Below are 20,259 nucleotides of genomic sequence, written 5' to 3'. Positions count from 1 at the left end.
CACTTTGTAGGTTTAAAAAAAAAAAAAAGGGAAACACCGGTAAAATATATTTTTCGCGTGAAAGAAAAATGGCAGACAAGCCAAGCAGAGCGTTGTTATTGTACGGAGACGGATTAGCTGGATGGATCGGCCCCGATCACACTCACCTCCATTCCTTCGCTTCTCGGGCATGCTGTGGCTTCTTAGCCCTCCCCCAGGCCCCTCCTTCAGGTCCTGCTGCAGATTTCTTGTTTCTCGTAGATAGATTAATTAGTTGAGTATCAATCGCTGGAAGAAAATTCGATGTTATAAAGTATAGGTGCTACTCGATGCTAAGCATAGTCTGTTCCATTGAGATTATTTCAGGGTTGCGGATTATCAAAATTATACCTGAATTGAATTTATTGGCCAAGCCATGGTTTAATATTTTTACCAGACTAATTGCTAGGGGTTTCTGGCTTTCCTTTCTTTGTATTTATTTATCCTCGTGAAAGTCCTTTTTTCATTTGTTGTTCGACAAATTTACTTGGAGATTAGATTGCAGGAAATGAGGAAACGAGAATAATTAGGGAGTTTTTGGAGTTGCTAGATGCAAATGAAGCATTTGACAATGAGGTGAGACACTAAGACTAGTCGAGTCTGCTGTTTTATATCTCTGCTGAATTTTACCAGTCGTGGCCATGATGACATAGATGATGAAGCTACGGTGCCTAACAATAATTCCCTTTATGATTCATCAGGATGCAGACGTGTTATCTCAAGAAAAGTGTGAATTTCTGACCATAAGAGAGAGGTGGAGTACTCCATTCAAATTCCTTCATTTAGCAATGAAATGTGAATTTGTTTTTTATGTTTTCAGTATAACGCAAAAAAAAAAAAACCTTGTCCCCTGGAATTCACTTCTTGGTATTCGATTTTAGGTTCATGGGAATGAAGGCTGCTATGATCACTGACAATTTGAGTTTGAAAACTATTGGAGACAAACTTGGCTTAACTGTGTTCCAGTGGAATGAACTATGCAAAGACTGTCATTCCCAGGCCGGGATACCAGATTTAGCCTCGGCAATACTGGGATTGCTTGGATTCGAAGAAGGGAAGACATTAAATACCAGCCAGTTTGATCTAGTTTTTGCGCATATTGGTGCAAACAAAAAGATTCTCGATTTAAAAGAGATTGAACTTGTAAACAATTTGGCTGGTGAAGTAATGACTATTGCAGAATCTGGAATCGATATAAAGTCTCATTTGCACATGTCTATTATAATGAGCTATGGATCTATCCTTGGGGATGGCCCTTTAAATTTTCCCTTACCTTATGCTGATCCCACAATAAACAGAGAACTTTCATCGTTCGTCCCTCGCCAAAGTTTCATGGTGAAAGGAGGAAAGCCAAGGCAAAATTTTAGGTAAGCGAGTATTGCCGAGTTTCTTGTATCATTTCCTGAGCATTATTTGTCCGTATAATGAAATTATTTACAGGCACCACTCCCCTATGCTGCTTGCTCAGTTTCAGAATGCCGTGACTCGCAAGGATATGGTGGAGATGTTTTCTTTTAGAGATTTTGAAGCGGTACATAGCAAACCTTCATTTGATGTGGGCGCTTGAAAAATATCTACTTTGAACTAAAATTTGAATTCGTTTAATGCAGAGTGGTGGAAACCTCGTTATACCTGCTGATAGATTGTTACATGAAGTAGCTTTCAAACTTTGGAAGTCGCCAAAGTACGGAGCATAAATGTTGGTTAGGTATAAAACTGTTGCAGGTAACAAACTTAAGACACGAGCTACCTCGCTGTCTTCACCTCTCCCAGGCCTTAAGTGCTTTTTGGGATATTCTGCTGATCAGATTTTTCTCTTGTTTTTCATTTCAATTACAAATAAATGTCCTATGCTTTGAAGCGTGTTCTTAGTATATAACTGTTGGAGTCCCCACGTGACTCTTATTTGACCTCACACTTTACCAGTTTATTTCCTTTTCATCGCAAATCGCCAGGTTTAGGTGCCGTACCCTGTAAGAATTGAAAACTAAAAGTTTCCAAACCCGCTGAAACCGAGTTGAAAGCGCGTGCCTCTTTCTAATTGGTGCGGCATAATTAGGTTGGATTTGATTCAACGGCATGATTGATTATGATAAAAGAAAGTTGCTATTAGCAACAATTGTATTACTGATATTGAATGTAAAAGTAGGTATTTTAAACTTCTTATGTACAAGAAGAAGATAGAGAAGTGGAACACAAGAATTATTCAATACTCTCATGCAGTGGCTGCAGCCGCTTCTTCAGCCATCTGTGATACTGGAAGGAGAGTGCAGATAAGGTTGCGATCACCGTAAACATTGTCCACACGTCCTGTAATGCAAAACAAAATTGTCATATAGAAATTACAATGGAATCTTGCATTATTCAGTGGTAGAACTCAGTTATCTGGGAAACAACTGCCACGCCCCAGGACCCACAAGTTCATTACCCGTGAAGGGATATGTGGGATGGGGTACCACAAGATACTGTATTACAGATTTTATATCATGTTCGTGGTAGGTCTATCAAAGGGTTATCAAGCGCTTGTCCTCATGATGATCTCTACCTGTATAAAGCGTGTTGAATGCATTTGAAAATTTAAGATAAAATTAAAAAACTTTTAGGCATCAGGCATTTGACCATAGATGTATAGTCCTTGGGCCCGAACTTCATATTTGTTTCATGTTGCATTTTCACTCTTTGCTCGTTCATTATTGTTCAGAAGTTAAAAATAAAGAAAAGAAGGAAAATCCAATCCCAAAAATACAATCAGAAAATACCAATAGCTTCTGGACACACACCTGTAGTTGGCCAAAACTTGGCAGTTTTGAGCCATGCAGCAGGGTAAGCTGCGTATTCACGTGAATATGGTTTAGTCCAGGTATCGGCCATGAGCAATGATGGTGGATGAGGAGCCCCCTGGAACAACGACGTATACCATTGAAAACCAGTACCGGCAAACAAATAAAGAAGCTAATATATAAAAATGGATCCCTTTCTCATAAAACAACCCTAAGTTCAACGATACCTTGAGAACATTGTTGTGGATGTCAGCTTTTCCTTTCTCAATCAGTGAAATTTCTTCTCTGATAGAGATAAGAGCATCACAGAACCTATCAAGCTCTGCCTGTAAATAGAATGAAGCAAATTCAGAATCCCAAATGTGAAAGATGTTCGCTGGGAGATAATGATCCATAAAAACTTTTGTTTCACCTTGCTCTCACTTTCTGTAGGTTCAATCATGAGTGTACCAGGAACTGGCCATGACATTGTCGGTCCATGAAATCCATAGTCAATTAGACGTTTTGCAACGTCTTCTGGCTCAATTCCAGCAGTATTCTACGGTAAAAAAGTGCCACTCTAAATAAGAAATTAAATGGAAGCTTTACATGGATGAAGATGAGGTAGAATCACCTTAAATCCTCTCAAATCTACAATGAACTCGTGGGCAACTGTCCCATTGACGCCTCGGAAAAGAATGGGGTAATGATTCTATTAAGCCAAAAAGGAATTTAATGTTAGTATATATATATTTAGGGCCAACATTTTTCTAGAGATGAAGGGTTCAAAAACCAGAGACCTCCAACCGTTTTGCCATGTAGTTTGCATTCAAGATAGCTATCTTAGATGCATCAGTTAACCCCTTTGATCCCATCATGGAAATATAAGTGTATGATATGGGTAAAATGAGAGCAGAGCCCCAAGGTGCGGCAGAAATAGTACCAAGGGGCTGAGATTGAGGCGGTGCTGGTATACCTCCTGTGGGTATCTGCATTTATCATTTTAAAGCATGTGTCAACCATGAGTGACAGGGAACTGAGACAGGGGGCAGAGGTGGGAGCAGTGGTTGGTTTATGTTTAGGATGTGAAAGCATGTATTTTCAAGAAAAAATCACACTTAATATTTAGGAAAAAATCACGTCACAATGAGAGATACTGATCCGTAATGAATTTTTACTTACCACGGGATGTGATGGTAGAAATGGTGCTAGGTGCTGCTTCACCCCAATTGGCCCCATACCAGGTCCACCTCCACCATGGGGAATACAGAATGTTTTATGGAGATTGAGATGGCAAACATCGGCACCGATAAATCCGGGGCTTGTCAAACCAACCTGTTTAAGCACAAAAAGGATCGAATAGGTCTGGAAAAACACGCCATCTTTTTTGGCAGATACGATAGAAGTTTAATAATAAAGCGAAGAGTTGTCTGTGCTAACAGCTTATGTATGCATGGCGTATGGGCGCAGAACGTAAGGCTTACAGTACCTGAGCGTTCATGTTAGCTCCATCCATGTAAACCTGTCCACCATTGTCGTGAATTATTTTGCATATTTCATCGATGCCTTCCTCATAAACTCCATGAGTTGAAGGATACGTTACCTGAATTCAGGAAGAACATTTATTAACACTACCCATACAAAAATTACAAAGAAGCACATTGAGAGAACTGTGAGAATGATGGTTATCCACACCATAAGAGCAGCTAAGTTTTCTTTATTTGCTTCTGCAGCTTTCTGTAGCTCTTCGATGTTAATATTTCCCTTTGCATCAGTTCCAACTGCAACGATTTTCATCCCACACATGGCAGCACTTGCAGGGTTTGTTCCATGTGCCGACACTGGGATGATACACACGTTTCGGTGGTGGTCTCCTCTAGACTACATCAGAAGTTTACTTTTAAAGAAAGTCACTAATATCAAAAGTGAGGTCAAGTGCAAATAAATCCCAAGATTGACATTGTACACATTCGCTACATTTCTAATGTCTCATGGAGGTAGCCAAAAATACCATGTGATATGCCCGGATAACCATAAGTCCCGCATACTCTCCTGCAGCACCGGCATTGGGTTGCAGAGAGAAGGAATCAAACCCAGTAATTGTGCACAGCATTTCACCCAAATTTTTGAACATTTCCTGAAAGAAGAATATCATAGTTCATCGATGTGTCGTGAAAAGTTATGTATGAAATTCAACTTACAAAGATAAAGATAGAAGAAAGCCATAATTAAAATAGTTTATACTAACTTGGTATCCCTTGGATTGCTCGATTGGGGCAAAAGGATGAAGGTCTGCAAATGCAGGCCATGTCACCGGCATCATCTCTGTCGTTGCATTCAGCTTCATTGTACAAGACCCCAATGGAATCATGCTGTGGCACAACGATAGATCCTTTGACTGAAGCCTATGAAGGTACCTTAGAAGCTCATGCTCTGTATGGTACCTACAAATTTAACGTAGACGTTAGATTTTCCCTTACATACAGTGATCCCCATGATCGACCCTTTATTTAATTTGGCCTTACGAGTTGAATATAGAGTGAGTGAGGTATGGGCTCCCCCTCGCTAGCCCTGAAGGAATTAGATTTTGAACCTCCGATGCAAGAGACTCAGCAGTAAACGTTACCTGTTAATCATGATTATCAACCTTATGTACTAAACTAAAGCTTTTAACCCTTGTAGAAAGAAACAAGCATTGCACTTACAGGATTACCACCGGCAAATACTTTAAACAGCTTGTCCACGTCTTCTAAGGTGGTTGTTTCGTCAAATGAAACGGTGATCTGAGTCATAAAGTGGTAGATTTTTTAGAACTAATTATACTTACATATCAAGATACACAATGATTAATGGCGTGCTTACAGTATTCTTGTCCGCAATACGTAAGTTTATTTCGCTCTTGTAAGCCACATCAGCAATGGCCTTTGAGTCTGCTGATTTGACCTTCACGGTATCAAAGAAGGGAAGGCTCTGGACTTCTACAGTCCCAAGCTTTTTCAATCCAGCAGCAAAGGTTGCAGCCAGTCCGTGGACCCTTTGGGATATAGTTTTAAGGCCTTCTGGTCCATGATAAACAGCGTACATGGCGGCCATGTTTGCAAGTAACGCCTACATAAATGGAAAAGGATCTATTCAACGTAAGTATTTGCTGCATATACTTTTAAGTAGGAACTAGATATAGACCAATTCAATCCATCTATAAGCTGGAAGAGTGTTATTTGTTCCTATCATCTCACTTTTGCGTTTAGAAGCAATTTCAGTGAAGTTGAAACACTGGCAGTGTTAAAAAACACATCTTTGCATGAATTTGAGGACCAGGGAGGGAAAAAGATTATACACAGAGAAATCTTGAAAAAACGACGACAAGGCAGAGGAAGATCACACACCTGAGCGGTGCAAATGTTGCTCGTAGCCTTGTCACGACGAATATGCTGCTCCCTCGTCTGCATAGCCATACGAAGAGCAGGCTTTCCTGAAGAATCAACACTAACCCCAATGATTCTTCCGGGCATCATCCTCTTATACTCTTGGGAAGTAGCCAAGAAAGCAGCATGTGGCCCTCCATAACCCATGGGTACACCAAATCTTTGAGCCGAGCCAATCGCAATATCTGCACCCAACTCGCCCGGTGGCTTCAACAGTGTCAAAGCCAGTAAATCAGAGGCCATGACAACCTTAACCCCATTGACATGAGCATTCTTAATGAACTCCCCATAGTCCAAAATCTCACCCTCGGTCCCCGGATACTGAACCAGCACCCCGCAGACGTCCCCTGACTTATAATCAATCTCGTTAACATCTGAAACGACAACCTTAAGATCAAATCCATCAGCTCTAGTCTTGCACACATCGATGGTCTGTGGGTGACAATTACTAGCAATGATAAAAGTCTTCTTCTTCCCCTTCTGAATATTGTTACACATAGCCATAGCCTCAGCAGCCGCAGTCCCTTCATCGAGCAAGGAAGCGTTCGACATGGGCAGAGCGGTGAGATCTGTCACCATTGTCTGAAAATTCAACAAGGATTCGAGCCTCCCTTGTGCAATCTCAGCCTGATAAGGCGTATACTGAGTATACCACCCTGGATTCTCCATTATATTCCTCAAGATTACTGGGGGGACATAAGTATTATAATATCCCATTCCAATATGTGACTTAAAAATCTTGTTTTTAGATGCCAAATCTGTCATGTGTTCAAGCATTTGTGCCTCTGTCAAGCCCTTGTCAAAAATAGGCAACGCCATCTTATCGATACGAATAGATTTAGGCACAGTTGCATCAATTAGTGAATCAAGATTATTGAACCCCACAGATTCAGCCATTTTGGATTGTTCCTCCGGCGTGGCCGAGTTATGGCGGCGGGGGAAGGTGTCGCTTGGCTTCAGGGCCTCAACAGAAATGGATCGGGTGCTCGTGTAATGCACCAAACTCCTCGGATTCGAATCAGAAAACCTGAAAGCATTGCCACCACCTGGAACACCGCTCGGAGATAACGAGGAAACGTACCTGGAGGATTTGTACATTGATACTGGGCTGGTCGATACGTCGCCGCGTGGCTGCTTGGATTCTGAAACCAGGCGTTTGCGAATGGCCAGGTTCACCAGTTTGCGGGCGCGCTCCATTTTGTATGCAGATTCTCCTTAAAATGGAAAAAGGAATGCAACACCCCAACAAGGGATGGAGGGAAGATGGAGAGAAAAATGATCCCCCAAAGCTAGCTTCGCTTCGAGCTGTGTTCTTGTTCTAACAGTGTGTCTCTCTTCTCTTGCAATACGATATGAAAAAAGTTCTCCTTTTTTATAGTTTTTATTATTATTATAATAATTATATTAATGTTCGTTCTGAGAGTGCGGAGCCGATAATGTGGGTTGCTGAGGTTCTCATTTGTTTTTTTTTTTTTTTTGTATATATGTGTGTGTGCATGAATATTGATATAGTATTGAAAATATTAAATATAAAATTGAAAAATAAAATTAATGCTTCCACAATTTGAAGATTCGGTGGAATAGGTGACTCGTCTCCAACTTGGGAAAGGGACAAAGGGGATTTTGGGGTGTGGTTTAAATGTCGAGGCTGTCGCGGCCAATGGGTTTTTGGTAAAAATCCGGCCTTTCGTGAACTCACTTCTATTACTAAATGCCCAATTGGATATGTAACGAATGGAAGGGAGAGCTGGGCAAAGAGATTGAGATTCAATGGATCAAAATGAATGCATTTGGGAATAGAATTTACATGGTTTATACAAATTTCATGTTTCTTGCTTGGCTGATTCTCTTTCACACTTGGCTTATCTTAATTTCTCACCTCACATGAACAAAACTAGGGATGACAATAAAAAAAAAAACAAAGTTAGCATATTCATCATCTTGAATTTAAATTATATCTTATGTGACTTCTGCAAATGTTTCCTTCATAAAAAAAAAAACTAATATTGGCCATATAGGATTATTAATCAATTGGAATGGGTCGAACCAATGCTTCACTATTTGTCGTAAATTATAAGATTCGAAAAAAAAAAATTAACTTTAAATTTAAAATTTGTTTTGACTCTTGAAATTATGTGTGCGTGTATATATATACTTGTGTATTTGTTATTTTCTTAAAAGAATACTTATGTATTCGAAAAAAAAATTTATTTACATAGACAAAAGGTTACAGCATATGCCATGAATAACTCGATAAAGGGTAAAAATCATATTTACTAAAAAAAATTGAAATTTGAACGATTTCTTTAAATAAAAGGATGGATATTGCGCTTGGTTACAAAAGCTTTTACTGTAAAATAAATTATTTTTTTTAAATAGTGTGTTAGGTTGTGCTTTTTTCACACACACAAAAACTTTTAAGGTTCCAAGATGCGAAAGACCAAAAATATAAATATTACGCTTTTGACTAAAAGTGTCTTTTGCCATATTTTAAAAATATATATATATATTTTAAATATTTTATTTAATATAAAAAATTCATTTAATATTTTTTAGTACCAATTAAGAAAATACATGTTTAAATCAAATGATTTTGCATTTCAATTCTCAAGGTCGATCCTACTAAATTTAATACTTGAAATGAACAAGGTATGAATGATCATTGAAACAAACGGTCTCACAAATCTTTATATATGAGAGAGATCAACCCTACCAATATTCATAATAAAAAGTAATACTCTTAACAAAAAAAATAATATTTTTTAATGGATGTCTAAAATAAGAAATCTGTCTCACAAAATACGACTATGAGATCGTCTCACGTAAGTTTTTGCCAAAATCTTTTCCCAACTTTGGTTGGTGGCTTGAGAATCGACGGGGGAGTTGGTGAATCTTGTCTTAGGCTGAAATCTGGGCCATAGCATCACTTCCTATGAAATCTACGGTTTCCGTTGGAGCAATTTGGATCAATAAAAAAGAAAAATTGGATAAAATACGTGTGATCCCACCTTTTAGCCAATGTTTATTTTAACAAAAGTGACCATTGTTGTGAAAAAATAAAAATTTATGGTAAAAAATAAAAATATCACTCTCTCAAAATTTACCAAACTACACACTTTATAATATTTTTCTCTCTACTCAATTGTATCAAATCTTTACAAATGGAGACCTATTTATAGGATTTCTTTGGAAAACAATCCAAAAACAATTTCATCATTACATACATCATCACACACTAATTTTCAATATTCAACACCTAATTTTACTTAATTTTCAATATTCAACATTATAATTTTCAACACAAATATTTTTCATATTTTCAACACTCCCCCTTGTGATGATGATCATGATACGATAATGTCTTCATTACGTGATTTTGTACTGCCTAATTAAAAACCTTACTAGGAAAAACCATTGGGATAAAAACCATAATAAGGGAAAAAGAGTGCAGTCACGTAAACTCCCCCTCATGTTGACATGAACAATTCTTCACAAATTTCGTAAATTGCGCATCCCAATATTATATATGTGCTTTCTGAATATTGTCGTAGGAAGTGCCTTTGTGAAGAGATCTGATGAGTTTTCACTTGATTGAATGTGACGAACATCAATACATTTATTCTTCTTAAGCTCCTTGGTGAATGCGAAGAACTTAGGAGGAATATGTTTAGTTCTATCGCTTTTTATGTATCCTTCTTTCATTTGAGCTATACATGCAGCATTATCTTCATATAGTATCACAGGCTTCTCGTCGAATGATAATCCACATGAGATTTGGATATGTTGGCTCATTGATTTTAACCACACACATTCACGGCTTGCTTCATGTAGTGCAATAATCTCGGCATGATTTGATGAAGTTGTTACAAGCGTTTGTTTCTGTGAACGCCAAGAAATTGCAGTACCTCCATGAGTAAATACATATCCAGTTTGGGAACGTGCCTTGTGTGGATCAGATAAGTATCCAGCATCGGCATAACCAATTATACTTGGATTAGCATCTTTTGAATACAAAAGTCCCAAGTCTGTCGTTCCTCGTAGATAACGGAATATATGTTTAATTCCGTTCCAGTGTCTCTTTGTTGGATATGTGCTAAATCTTGCCAACAAATTTACGGCAAAAGATATATCAGGCCTTGTACAATTTGTAAGATACATAAGGGCACCGATAGCACATAGATATGGTACTTCTGAAACAAGAATATCTTCATCATCTTCACATGGACGGAATGGATCCTTTTCTATGTTTAATGATCTAACAACCATTGGAGTACTTAAAAGATTTGATTTATCCATATTAAAACGTTTAAGGATCTTTTCTGTATAATTTGTCTGGTGAACAAATATTCCACACTCTTTTTGTTCAATTTTTAAACCCAGACAATACTTGGTTTTTCCAAGATCCTTCATTTCAAATTCTTCCTTCAAGTAGGCATGCTTAACGGACCGGTTCGGACCGGAACCGACCCGGAACCGGTCCGTTAAGCCCGGAACCGGATCCGGAATGAAAGAACCGGACCCGAAACCATATACAATTCATTGGTTTGTGGGTTGAACCGGTTCAGCATATTCTGAACCGGTTCAACCGGTTTCGGGTCCGGTTTCAAACCGGTTCAGGACCGTATCCGGAACCGACACGGAACCGGTCCCAAACCCGAATTCAAAAAATTTTTATTTTTTTAAAAAAAAAGATGCAGTGTTTTTTTTATCAATTTGGCCCCCACAAAGTGCAAATATACAATCTTTTTTATAACCCCAAAATTCATCTATAAATACAAGTCATTTTTTACATTTCACATATCAATTTTCTCTCAACTTTTCATTTCTCTACAATCAATATCTTTCTTTGCTATCATATCTCCAAATATATTCAATAATTGTTTTATAATTTTATCTATAATCCGTATTATTTTTATTGTTATATATTTACTATTTCGCAATTTATTCATTTAAACAATTCGAATTTCAATGGCATCATCTTCAAATCGTCGTGGTGGTAGTGGCGAATACGCTCCCGACTTTGGTGAACATTTTGGCTACGTCCCTGATTTTGATGAAGTTGAACTTGGCCACGAGGATGAAGAAGCCATGGAACTCCCCAACAAAGATGTAGGGACGCCATCGTCTAATCGAGCAAGCAACACAATCTCAATGAGCACGACGACAGCCCATGCAAAGTGAAGCAAAGTTTGGGATCACTTTGATATTGAACAACAAGGTACGAATAATTCTTTTGTCGTTTGTAAAATTTGCAAAACGAGGTATTCTTACAAAACGGGTGGTGGTTCCGGTGGTACCGGAACTTTGAAAAAACATTTAGTTAAGGTACATAAACTTGACCCTGATACGCTACAACCATTCGATAGGGAACCAATACAACAACAAATTAATCCTTTTAGTGGTAAAGCTTTTACAATTACAAAAGAAATTTCTCGGAAAGCCATCGTAAAGTTTGTTACCAAATGTTGTCAACCTTTTATAATAGCTGAACAAGAAGGTTTTGTTGAATTTACTAGTACTATTCAACCTGGTTTTCACAATAATAAATTAAAGTTCGGAACCGGTTTAAACCGAACCGGAACCGGTTTATTCGAAGCCGAACCGGTCTTGGTTTGGATTGGTTCCAAGTTTTTCAACTTGGAACCGGAACCGGTTCGGACCGGTTCCAAACTCACCGGCATTATCAAGTCTAATTTTCTTGATTGTATAATCGGGAAATTGATTCCTCAATTTTATTATTTGAGCAAGTAATCTTGCAAATGCAACATTTCGAGTTGACAATAAACATACATGTGACCATCTGCTGGAGGCATCAATCAATACCATAAAGTATCTGAATGGTCCACATGGTGGATGGATTGGTCCACAAATATCACCCTGAATACGTTCAAGAAACATTGATGATTCAGTTTGGATTTTGGCTGGTGATGGTCTTATAATAAGTTTTCCAAGAGAACATGCTTTACATTGAAACTTATTATTCTGAAAGATCTTCTGGTCTTTCAGCGGATGACCATATGTATTTTCTATAATTCTTCGCATCATTGTTGAACCAGGATGTCCTAATCGATCATGTCAATTGGTTAATATTGAAAAATTATCAACTACCATGTTTGATTCAATGAGACTTATATGTGTATAATGCAATCCAGTAGGGAGCATTGGTAGTTTTTCAATCACATATTTCTTTCCTGATTTATATGTGATAAGATACATATACTTCTCATTCCCTTCATTCATTGTTTGAGTATCATAACCATGGGAATATATATCATTAAAACTCAGCAAATTTCTTTTCGATTGTAGTGAATATAAAGCATCATTGATCAAAAATTTTGTACCATTAGGTAACAAAAATTGTGCTTTACCACATCCTTTAATCAAGTCTACAGGACCTGATATTGTATTCACCGTTGTTTTTGTTGGTTTTAGTTCCAAGAAATATCTTTTATCTCGGAGGATAGTGTGCGTTGTACCACTATCGGGTATGCAAACTTCAGCTTTGCTCATAGCATTTTCCATATTTGAACTTCAAAAAAAAACATGCAATGAAATAAAATTACTGACAATACATATGTAAATATAACACATATCATAATTGTACAATAAAACATTATTATATGAATACATGAAAAATAAATTATTGTACATTTATATTCTACCATTATATTGTTCATTTTCAGAGAAATCATTGAGAAAATCTGTAGCATCAATATTGTTCATTTCTATCCCACCAACATATTGATCATTTTCAGAGAAATCATTCATAAAATCAGCAGCATCAAAATGAGTTGAATCACTCAAACGGTCACTTCGTTCAGTGAAGTTGGTCTTTTTTTCTTTCCCCTTTATCGATTCTTTATAGAGCTTGCAAAGGTGCTCAGGGGCTCGACAAATACGAGACCAATGTCCTGGAGTGCCGCATCTGAAACAAGAACTTTCAAATCTTTTCGAGTGATTTTCATTAACACTCATGTTCTCATGATGCCTTTTCTGTGGATGGTTCGTGACGCCCTTTTGAGATGAGTTATAAAAATAACTATCTCTATTGTTTTCAAAACCACGGCCTCGACCACGACCAATTCTACGTCCACGTCCACGACCACGACCTCGACCTCGACCAAAACCTTGTCTCTGGATTTGATTTTGGTTTCCAGGTTTAAATTCATTTTTACTCACAGCATCTACTTCTGGAAATGTTGTTGATCCAGTGGGTCGGGACTGATGATTTCTCATTAATAGCTCATTGTTCTTTTCCGCCACAAGAAGACAGGCGATGAGTTCAGAATATCTCGCAAATTCACGCACTCTATATTGTTGCTGTAAAGTTATATTTGATGCGTGAAACGTGGAAAATGTTTTTTCAAGCATTTCCGATTCTGTAACCTCATGTCCACAAAATTTTAGCTGCGAGATTATTCGATACATCGCTGAATTATAATCAGTGACTTTCTTAAAATCTTGGAATCTTAACATATTTCATTCATCACGGGCGGTCAGAAGTATAACTCCCCTTATATGTTCAAATCTTTCTTTTAATCCTTTCCACATAGCCATGTGATCTTTTTCGATGAGATATTCACATTTTAAACCTTCATCGAGATGTCGACGCAAAAATATTATAGCTTTTGTTTTTCTTGTGATGAAGATATACCATTTTCTTTAATGGTCTCGCTTAGACCCAATGACTCAAGATCCATTTCTACATCGAGAGTCCATGGCATATAATTTTTTCCCGTGATGTCGAGCGCAACAAATTCGAGCTTTGTCAAATTTGACATGGTGGTACTAAAAAAATTACGATGCATTTTATTAGTTAATAAATATTGCAATACAAAGTAATGGATAAACAACAAGTACAAGCATTTGTAAAAATAAAGAAAACACACGAGGAGGATATTCTCCGATAAATAAAAGACTCGTGAGTATGATAACCAAAATAATTAAAAATATCTTTGAGAAAGCCATCTTCTTCGAAAATTTGATGAAGAATAATTTTTAGAGAAGAAGTGAAAGTTGGAGTGATTGAATGTGTTTGTGAGATCATATTTATAGGGCAAAAACTAGCCGTTTTGTTACCGTTTATGACCGTTGGTGTACAAAAAATAAAGGTATGTATTTGTATAATTTTATGGTAATAATATGATGTATATAATATTAGTCATGTTTAAATAATTATGTATATCATATCATATTATTATAATGATGTGTCATAAGTTATTTTGTTTAAAAACCTTATAGGGTTTTATACTTGTCGTATCCCTTACCGGGAGTGTGGGATGTCGTCTTAACATCCTCCCAGGATTTATAACAAGTTTTTGAAAAAAATTATTTTTATTATTTCTAATTTTTATTATATAATAACATTATATTATATACAATAAATAAATAACAGTAAAATAAATATTATTACTTTTGTTACCTTTTTCTTCTGTTTGGAGTTTGGAAAAGTATGGAGGACTTTTAGAGCTTCGTGCTGATAACGTGTTGTGAAAAAGAAAAAAATTATGGTAAAAAGTAAAAATCTCAAACTCTCAAAATTTACCAAACTACACACTTTATAATATTTTTCTCTCTACTCAATTGTATCAAATCTTTACAAATGGAGAGCTATTTATAGGATTTTTTTGGAAAACAATCCAAAAACAATTTCATCATTACATACATCATCACACACTAATTTTCAATATTCAACACCTAATTTTATCTAATTTTCAATATTCAACATTATAATTTTCAACACAAATATTTTTCATAATTTCAACAACCATTTAAAAAAAATTATATTTAACCAGGATTATTGTGAGTCAATTCCCCACATTTGGACCAATTTCCCCTAGGTAAAGGATATAATGCACTCCCTCTTAATTACTATCATTAAAATACACACATTGGTTGTGGGATGAAAGCGTATATTTAATTTTTCCGATTAAATTATTAAGTTTGATTAATACTTGTGAGAATAATTAATTGAAGTAAGCTATTCTAGATAATGAAATAACATAATATTGGTTAGAAATAACAATTACATTGGTTTAACCGAATTTTTCAAATTAAAACCGAAACCGAACCAAATAAATCGAATTGACCGATTGTTTAAAATTTCAAAACCCAACAACCAAATTAACCGAACCGAATTTCCAAATTAATTCGGTTTGGTTAGATAATTTGATTTAACCGAAATTTTGCATACCCTTGTTCTCATATAATCAACAGAAAATGGAAAAAAAAAAAGAAAGAGGAAGGGAAAAAAAAAAGGAAACTTCAGCTAAATTGATGCAAACTTGAAGTTAGCTGACAGTCGCCAATAATTCATTAGCTAATAATTCAACTTCTTTGAATTTAATGATCTATGTTAAGTACACCTAAATTTATAAAGCATTTTCTTGCATGATTATCTAAATTTGTAGTTTTTTTTACTCATGTCACAAAGTCAAGGGTCAATTATGTAAACGACCCGCAAGTCAAGTCGATCATGACAGCGAAACTTGAGTGTTCCTAACCTCCATATAACCATTTCATTGGAGTTGTGAACACGGATGAAAAACTGGGATAATATGAGTAGATTTTTTGTGAGACGATCTCACGAATCTTTATCTGTGAGACGGGTCAACCCTACCGAAATTCACAATAAAAAGTAATACTCTAAGCATAAAAATTAATATTTTCTCATGGATTACCCAATAAAATATCTGTCTCACAAAATACGACCCGTGAGACCGTCTCATACAAGTTTTTGTCTAAAAAGATTGAGTTGAAGAATATGTACATCAAGGATTGTGGTTTTCGAAACCTTAATTGAAAGCCGAAAACTAAAACAATCGGATCTAGACCAGTGATATCTAATTTGATTTATAAAATTTTATCTCCCTAGATGGATTATAATTCGATTCATATGTTTACGGATATTATCTTTCTGCAAGCATTAAGCAAGAAGGAAACGGCCTTTTTATATCTTTTTATATATATTTATAGGAGAAGCTCCGGATGCCGTCCGATCCCTCGCTCTTTGTCTCGCAAATCTCAACTTGAAAAGATTCTTCGAATGCTGAAACTCGGCCTCCTAAAATCACAAATTCGTGACACATGACCAAATCAAACTGTTGATCAGATGTTGGACTGGAAGGGGGTATGTATTATCAATCATGTCATTGCAAAATCTGATATCGTACAAAAACCAAAAATGAAAAGGCAAAAATTAAGCCCACAACGCAAGTAAAGACATCAGTGTGGCACCTATGAACAAAGCAAAATAAGACAACACTTGAAGCCTCACATTGCAGCTCATTTTCTTGCTCAAGAAATCAGCAGCAATCAAATCCACCAAAGCCATGTACACAAGAATTCCAGCAGATATTGAGTCGAAGATTCCTTCGATAACTAGAGCTCGAGGGCTGTCGGAATTATAAATCGAGGAAATCCCGATCCCTACAGAAATCCCGATGGGGGTCGTCAAGGCAAAAAAGCATGCCATTATTGTCGAGTGAAGGGTCCTAAAACGAGCCTGTGAAATGCAGCCTCCTAGAGCGAAGCCCTCGAAGAATTGATGAAATGAGAGTGCTCCGATCAACGGTTTAACAGTACATGGGCTGTGTGAAACTCCAAGGGATAGACCGATGATCACAGAATGTGACACAATCCCAAGTTCTAAAACCTGCAAAAGATAATATTTCTCAGACGCGACGAAAGTTTGTATCAATTCTGAAATCAGAAAACGAGGAACATTTTCTTGTGATCGAATCTCAAATACTCCTCCTAGTCATATGGATGACGATGGGTAGATTCCTGCATATTCCCAAGTCCATCGACACCCCTAGAGAAAATTGTGAAATACAAAATTTATGAACTAAATTACTGGGAAAAAATGGATGGTGATGGAAAGCGGTCATTTCAGAAATCAAAACTGACTGGTGTTGAGAACAATCCTAGCGACCAAATTTGTTTTAAAAAAAGATAATAAATATTTCCATTTGGGGTGGTGGGGGTTAGTTCCATACCTGTGAAACAACTATGTGTCTAATGCCCGCGTCATCATCTCCGTTTCCAATCCCATATGAGTGGGAATGACCGTGTGAATGCTCTGGAATGCGCCCTTCACAAGCCCCCTCTTCTTGTGAGTGGCTGTGTCTGTGATGTGCCGCGTGTGCATGCATTCCCACAATGTGCATCGCACCACCTTCTTCTTCTCCAAACACTTTACTTTTCCACCCCCTTGGCTCCACTTGAATGATCCCCGATTCAGAAATCGCATCTAACGAATCAGTCCGAGCAACAATTTCGCTTTGCCTATCCTGTTTCCCCGCATAGTACTGAGTACCGATAAAATCAGCTAATAATGTTGCCAATGCAGCCATCATTGCAATAAAACCAGAAAATGGAAACTTCGACCATGGCATTTCCGGAAGACAAGGGCTCGTCAACGACGATGTGGCATCGGGTAACATGTGGACAAATCCTGTGGCGAGGATTACACCGGCGGCGAAAGCTTTGGCAGCTACAAAGAGATTTGAATCAGTCCTGAGGAACCGGCGTTTCTTGCCAAGTAGAGGAATGGCCACACCACAGACTCCTGCAGTGAGAATGGCTGCAATCGCCACCATTTTAAGGATGAGAGCATAGTCTGCAGCCCGACATCCTTCCGACTCCTCGTCTTGAGTGCCACATACGGTGTTGGACATGGATTGAGAAAGCTTTTGTTGAAACAAGTCTATTAAAACCCCAGGAAAAAAGACATGAGGAGAATTAAACTTGTATGGGAGGCAAATGATTTAGATGGCTAGCATGGAAATTGTATCTAACAAGGGACGGACCCAGAAATCCGGAGGAGGGAAGATACAAGACTTTAAAAAAATAGCACACAAAATTTCAAACTTTTTTTCTCTTAGAGGGGCCCATTGGATTAGTTCCTGTGCGTTCAGAACCCTATAATTACTGAAATTCGTTCTATGAAAAGCATATAAATTTTGGAACCTCGGTATATCAAAATCAATAAACAGAACCCCTGAGAAAAAAATAGAAATAAAATTGAAACTTCGAGTCTGTATAATGACACACAATCTGGACAATTTGTTCGTTGCTCATAAATGGAAAACGGCAAACAGCACATATTTGGCTAAACTGAGAATTCCCAAACAGAAACAAAAGATCTCTCAAGACCTAAATTAAGACAACAGATTTTCAGAACAAAATCAAAGGTATGAATCCTATACTTGCCACAAACACAAAAGACTGTCGACAAACAACATCATCCGGCCAAATAATTAACATACACGATCAAATCAATTGTATTTATGCTGAATAAGCATGTCTACGAGAAATCATTTCCAGGTGATCATAAGTTCACGTATTTTGCGCGCATAAGAAGTGATAAATTCATGTATTTTGAAAGCTGATCGTCCCATCACCCGGGCACAACACATAATGCTGATAAGAAACGGGAAAATAGCACAAGAAACCTTCATTGAATCAAATTAATGAAATACAGTCCTAAAATGCTTCGAACACAAACAATTAAGCTGATTATCTTAGACAATTCGATGGATATGAAAATTCAACCAAAATCAAAATTTGTCAACCTGTAAGAAAAAGAGTGGAACTTAAACGACATTATAAAACAGTGAAAATCGAGATATTAGGCAAGTCATACGACAAAAATTCTCTTAAATAAACCCCATTTCTTGACTTCAAGATAAAATGCAAAACCAAGAATCCAAATATCAATCTTTTTCACGCATCCACAAACTTTAAGGTAAAGGAAATTTAATAAAAAAAATCAAAAAGATTTACCCGAGTAAAACCGTATGTTCCCTCTGAAATTCCCATTCCAGATCACCGGCAACAAATCCTATAGAACAATCACCAGAATTCCCAAATAAAAATGACAGAAAGATCGTATTTTAAAGCGAAACCACACTTAATCGCAACAAAAGAGAGAACCTCGAGAAATGACATGGGCATCAAACCCCACGATTTATTTTCACCCTTTTTGAGTCTTGCGTCAAATTCAGCAGTGCCGAAACAAAGCACGAAACTCGAATAAATAGATAGAATCAAATACGATTGCTGACGAGCTTATATACGTAAAATAGTGGGAAGGAACAAAATGGGGTAATCTGAAAGAGATGTCGACATTCTTGGAAGGTTGAGAGGACGGAACCACATAGTGTCGACACTTCGTGAAACAAAATTGTACCAGTCAAAAATATGACAGCGCTTCATTTTTTTTTCTTTTTAAATTGTGTGCTTTGTCAATATTAATTTGTTGTTTATTTTTTTTTTTTAAATAAGTTTGTTCACTCAAAACTATTAATTGAGTTTGTCAATAAATATTCTTAAATGTAATATAAAACACAAATAAAAATTAAAATTATTATAAACTTTTTAGATCAAGTGATTTTTCATTATTTTATCGCACGGATTCTTGCTTTTATATAAGTTAAAAAATAATTAATTATAATATCCAATAAAAAGAGAAATCTTAAAATAAAAGAGCATAAAAATATTACAAATTAAAACTTATATAAATGTTAACATTGTTTCACTTCATATTTTTAACTTCAGGCTCCCATTCTTGCTAAAGTTTAAGTATAAAATACATCCTTATCGGATTCCAACACCTATTTTCGATCATCTTTTTTTTGTTTTTTTGGTCTGAAACTATAATTATTAAGTTGTAATGAAATATCTAAAACATGTATTTTGGAATGTTTAGTGCATTGGTGGAGTGGTGGTTTCGGACAAAATATTATCTTCTTATTTTAACAAATTTATTAAAAAATTCTTGTATCCAAGCCTTGACCCGACCAAATCTTTATATCAGAAATAATTTATCGATAGGATTGCTATGTAACTTTCTTTTATTATATGGGTTTGAAATTGTAATCAAAACATGTTTTCTATATATATATGCCACTTTCTATTCAATCATTCTACCACAAGGAGGAGACAGTTTTGGTGAATGCAAATATATAATTGTTATTTTATAATGTAATAGTTGGGTATGCATCGACAACAGCGACACTTTTATTACAGTTTTGTATGATCTTCCATGTAGAGAA

At 36.6% G+C, this 20,259-nt stretch overlaps 3 protein-coding genes across 3 annotated transcripts; 1 reads left to right on the top strand and 2 right to left on the bottom strand.

The window, feature by feature from the left end:
• LOC142545153 (uncharacterized) lies at positions 1 to 1,959 on the top strand. The gene is made up of 6 exons (XM_075652148.1): positions 1 to 210; positions 524 to 594; positions 720 to 772; positions 900 to 1,385; positions 1,459 to 1,549; positions 1,629 to 1,959. Exons 1-6 carry the CDS (start codon positions 69 to 71, stop codon positions 1,713 to 1,715), a joined length of 930 nt encoding a protein of 309 aa, XP_075508263.1. The 5' UTR covers positions 1 to 68; the 3' UTR covers positions 1,716 to 1,959.
• Positions 1,960 to 2,111: 152 nt separating this feature from the next.
• LOC142545152 (glycine dehydrogenase (decarboxylating), mitochondrial) lies at positions 2,112 to 7,571 on the bottom strand. The gene is made up of 15 exons (XM_075652147.1): positions 6,164 to 7,571; positions 5,640 to 5,885; positions 5,483 to 5,560; positions 5,303 to 5,403; positions 5,026 to 5,221; positions 4,789 to 4,914; positions 4,473 to 4,658; positions 4,267 to 4,380; positions 3,960 to 4,112; positions 3,578 to 3,766; positions 3,412 to 3,489; positions 3,211 to 3,336; positions 3,026 to 3,124; positions 2,799 to 2,916; positions 2,112 to 2,328 (listed from the first exon to the last, which is right to left on the bottom strand). The coding sequence occupies exons 1-15, from the start codon at positions 7,397 to 7,399 to the stop codon at positions 2,234 to 2,236; spliced, it is 3,141 nt and encodes a 1,046-aa protein (XP_075508262.1). The 5' UTR covers positions 7,400 to 7,571; the 3' UTR covers positions 2,112 to 2,233.
• An 8,765-nt stretch (positions 7,572 to 16,336) lies between these two features.
• LOC142545151 (zinc transporter 4, chloroplastic-like) lies at positions 16,337 to 19,393 on the bottom strand. The gene is made up of 4 exons (XM_075652146.1): positions 19,139 to 19,393; positions 18,989 to 19,046; positions 17,200 to 17,909; positions 16,337 to 16,856 (listed from the first exon to the last, which is right to left on the bottom strand). Exons 1-4 carry the CDS (start codon positions 19,157 to 19,159, stop codon positions 16,401 to 16,403), a joined length of 1,245 nt encoding a protein of 414 aa, XP_075508261.1. The 5' UTR covers positions 19,160 to 19,393; the 3' UTR covers positions 16,337 to 16,400.
• Positions 19,394 to 20,259: the final 866 nt, after the last annotated feature.

The sequence above is a fragment of the Primulina tabacum genome, chromosome 5, assembly GCF_025594145.1.
Source record: "Primulina tabacum isolate GXHZ01 chromosome 5, ASM2559414v2, whole genome shotgun sequence".
NCBI lineage: Eukaryota > Viridiplantae > Streptophyta > Magnoliopsida > Lamiales > Gesneriaceae > Primulina > Primulina tabacum.
The sequence above is the reverse complement of the archived record's forward strand: the minus strand, read 5'-3'. Positions and strand labels throughout refer to the sequence as shown.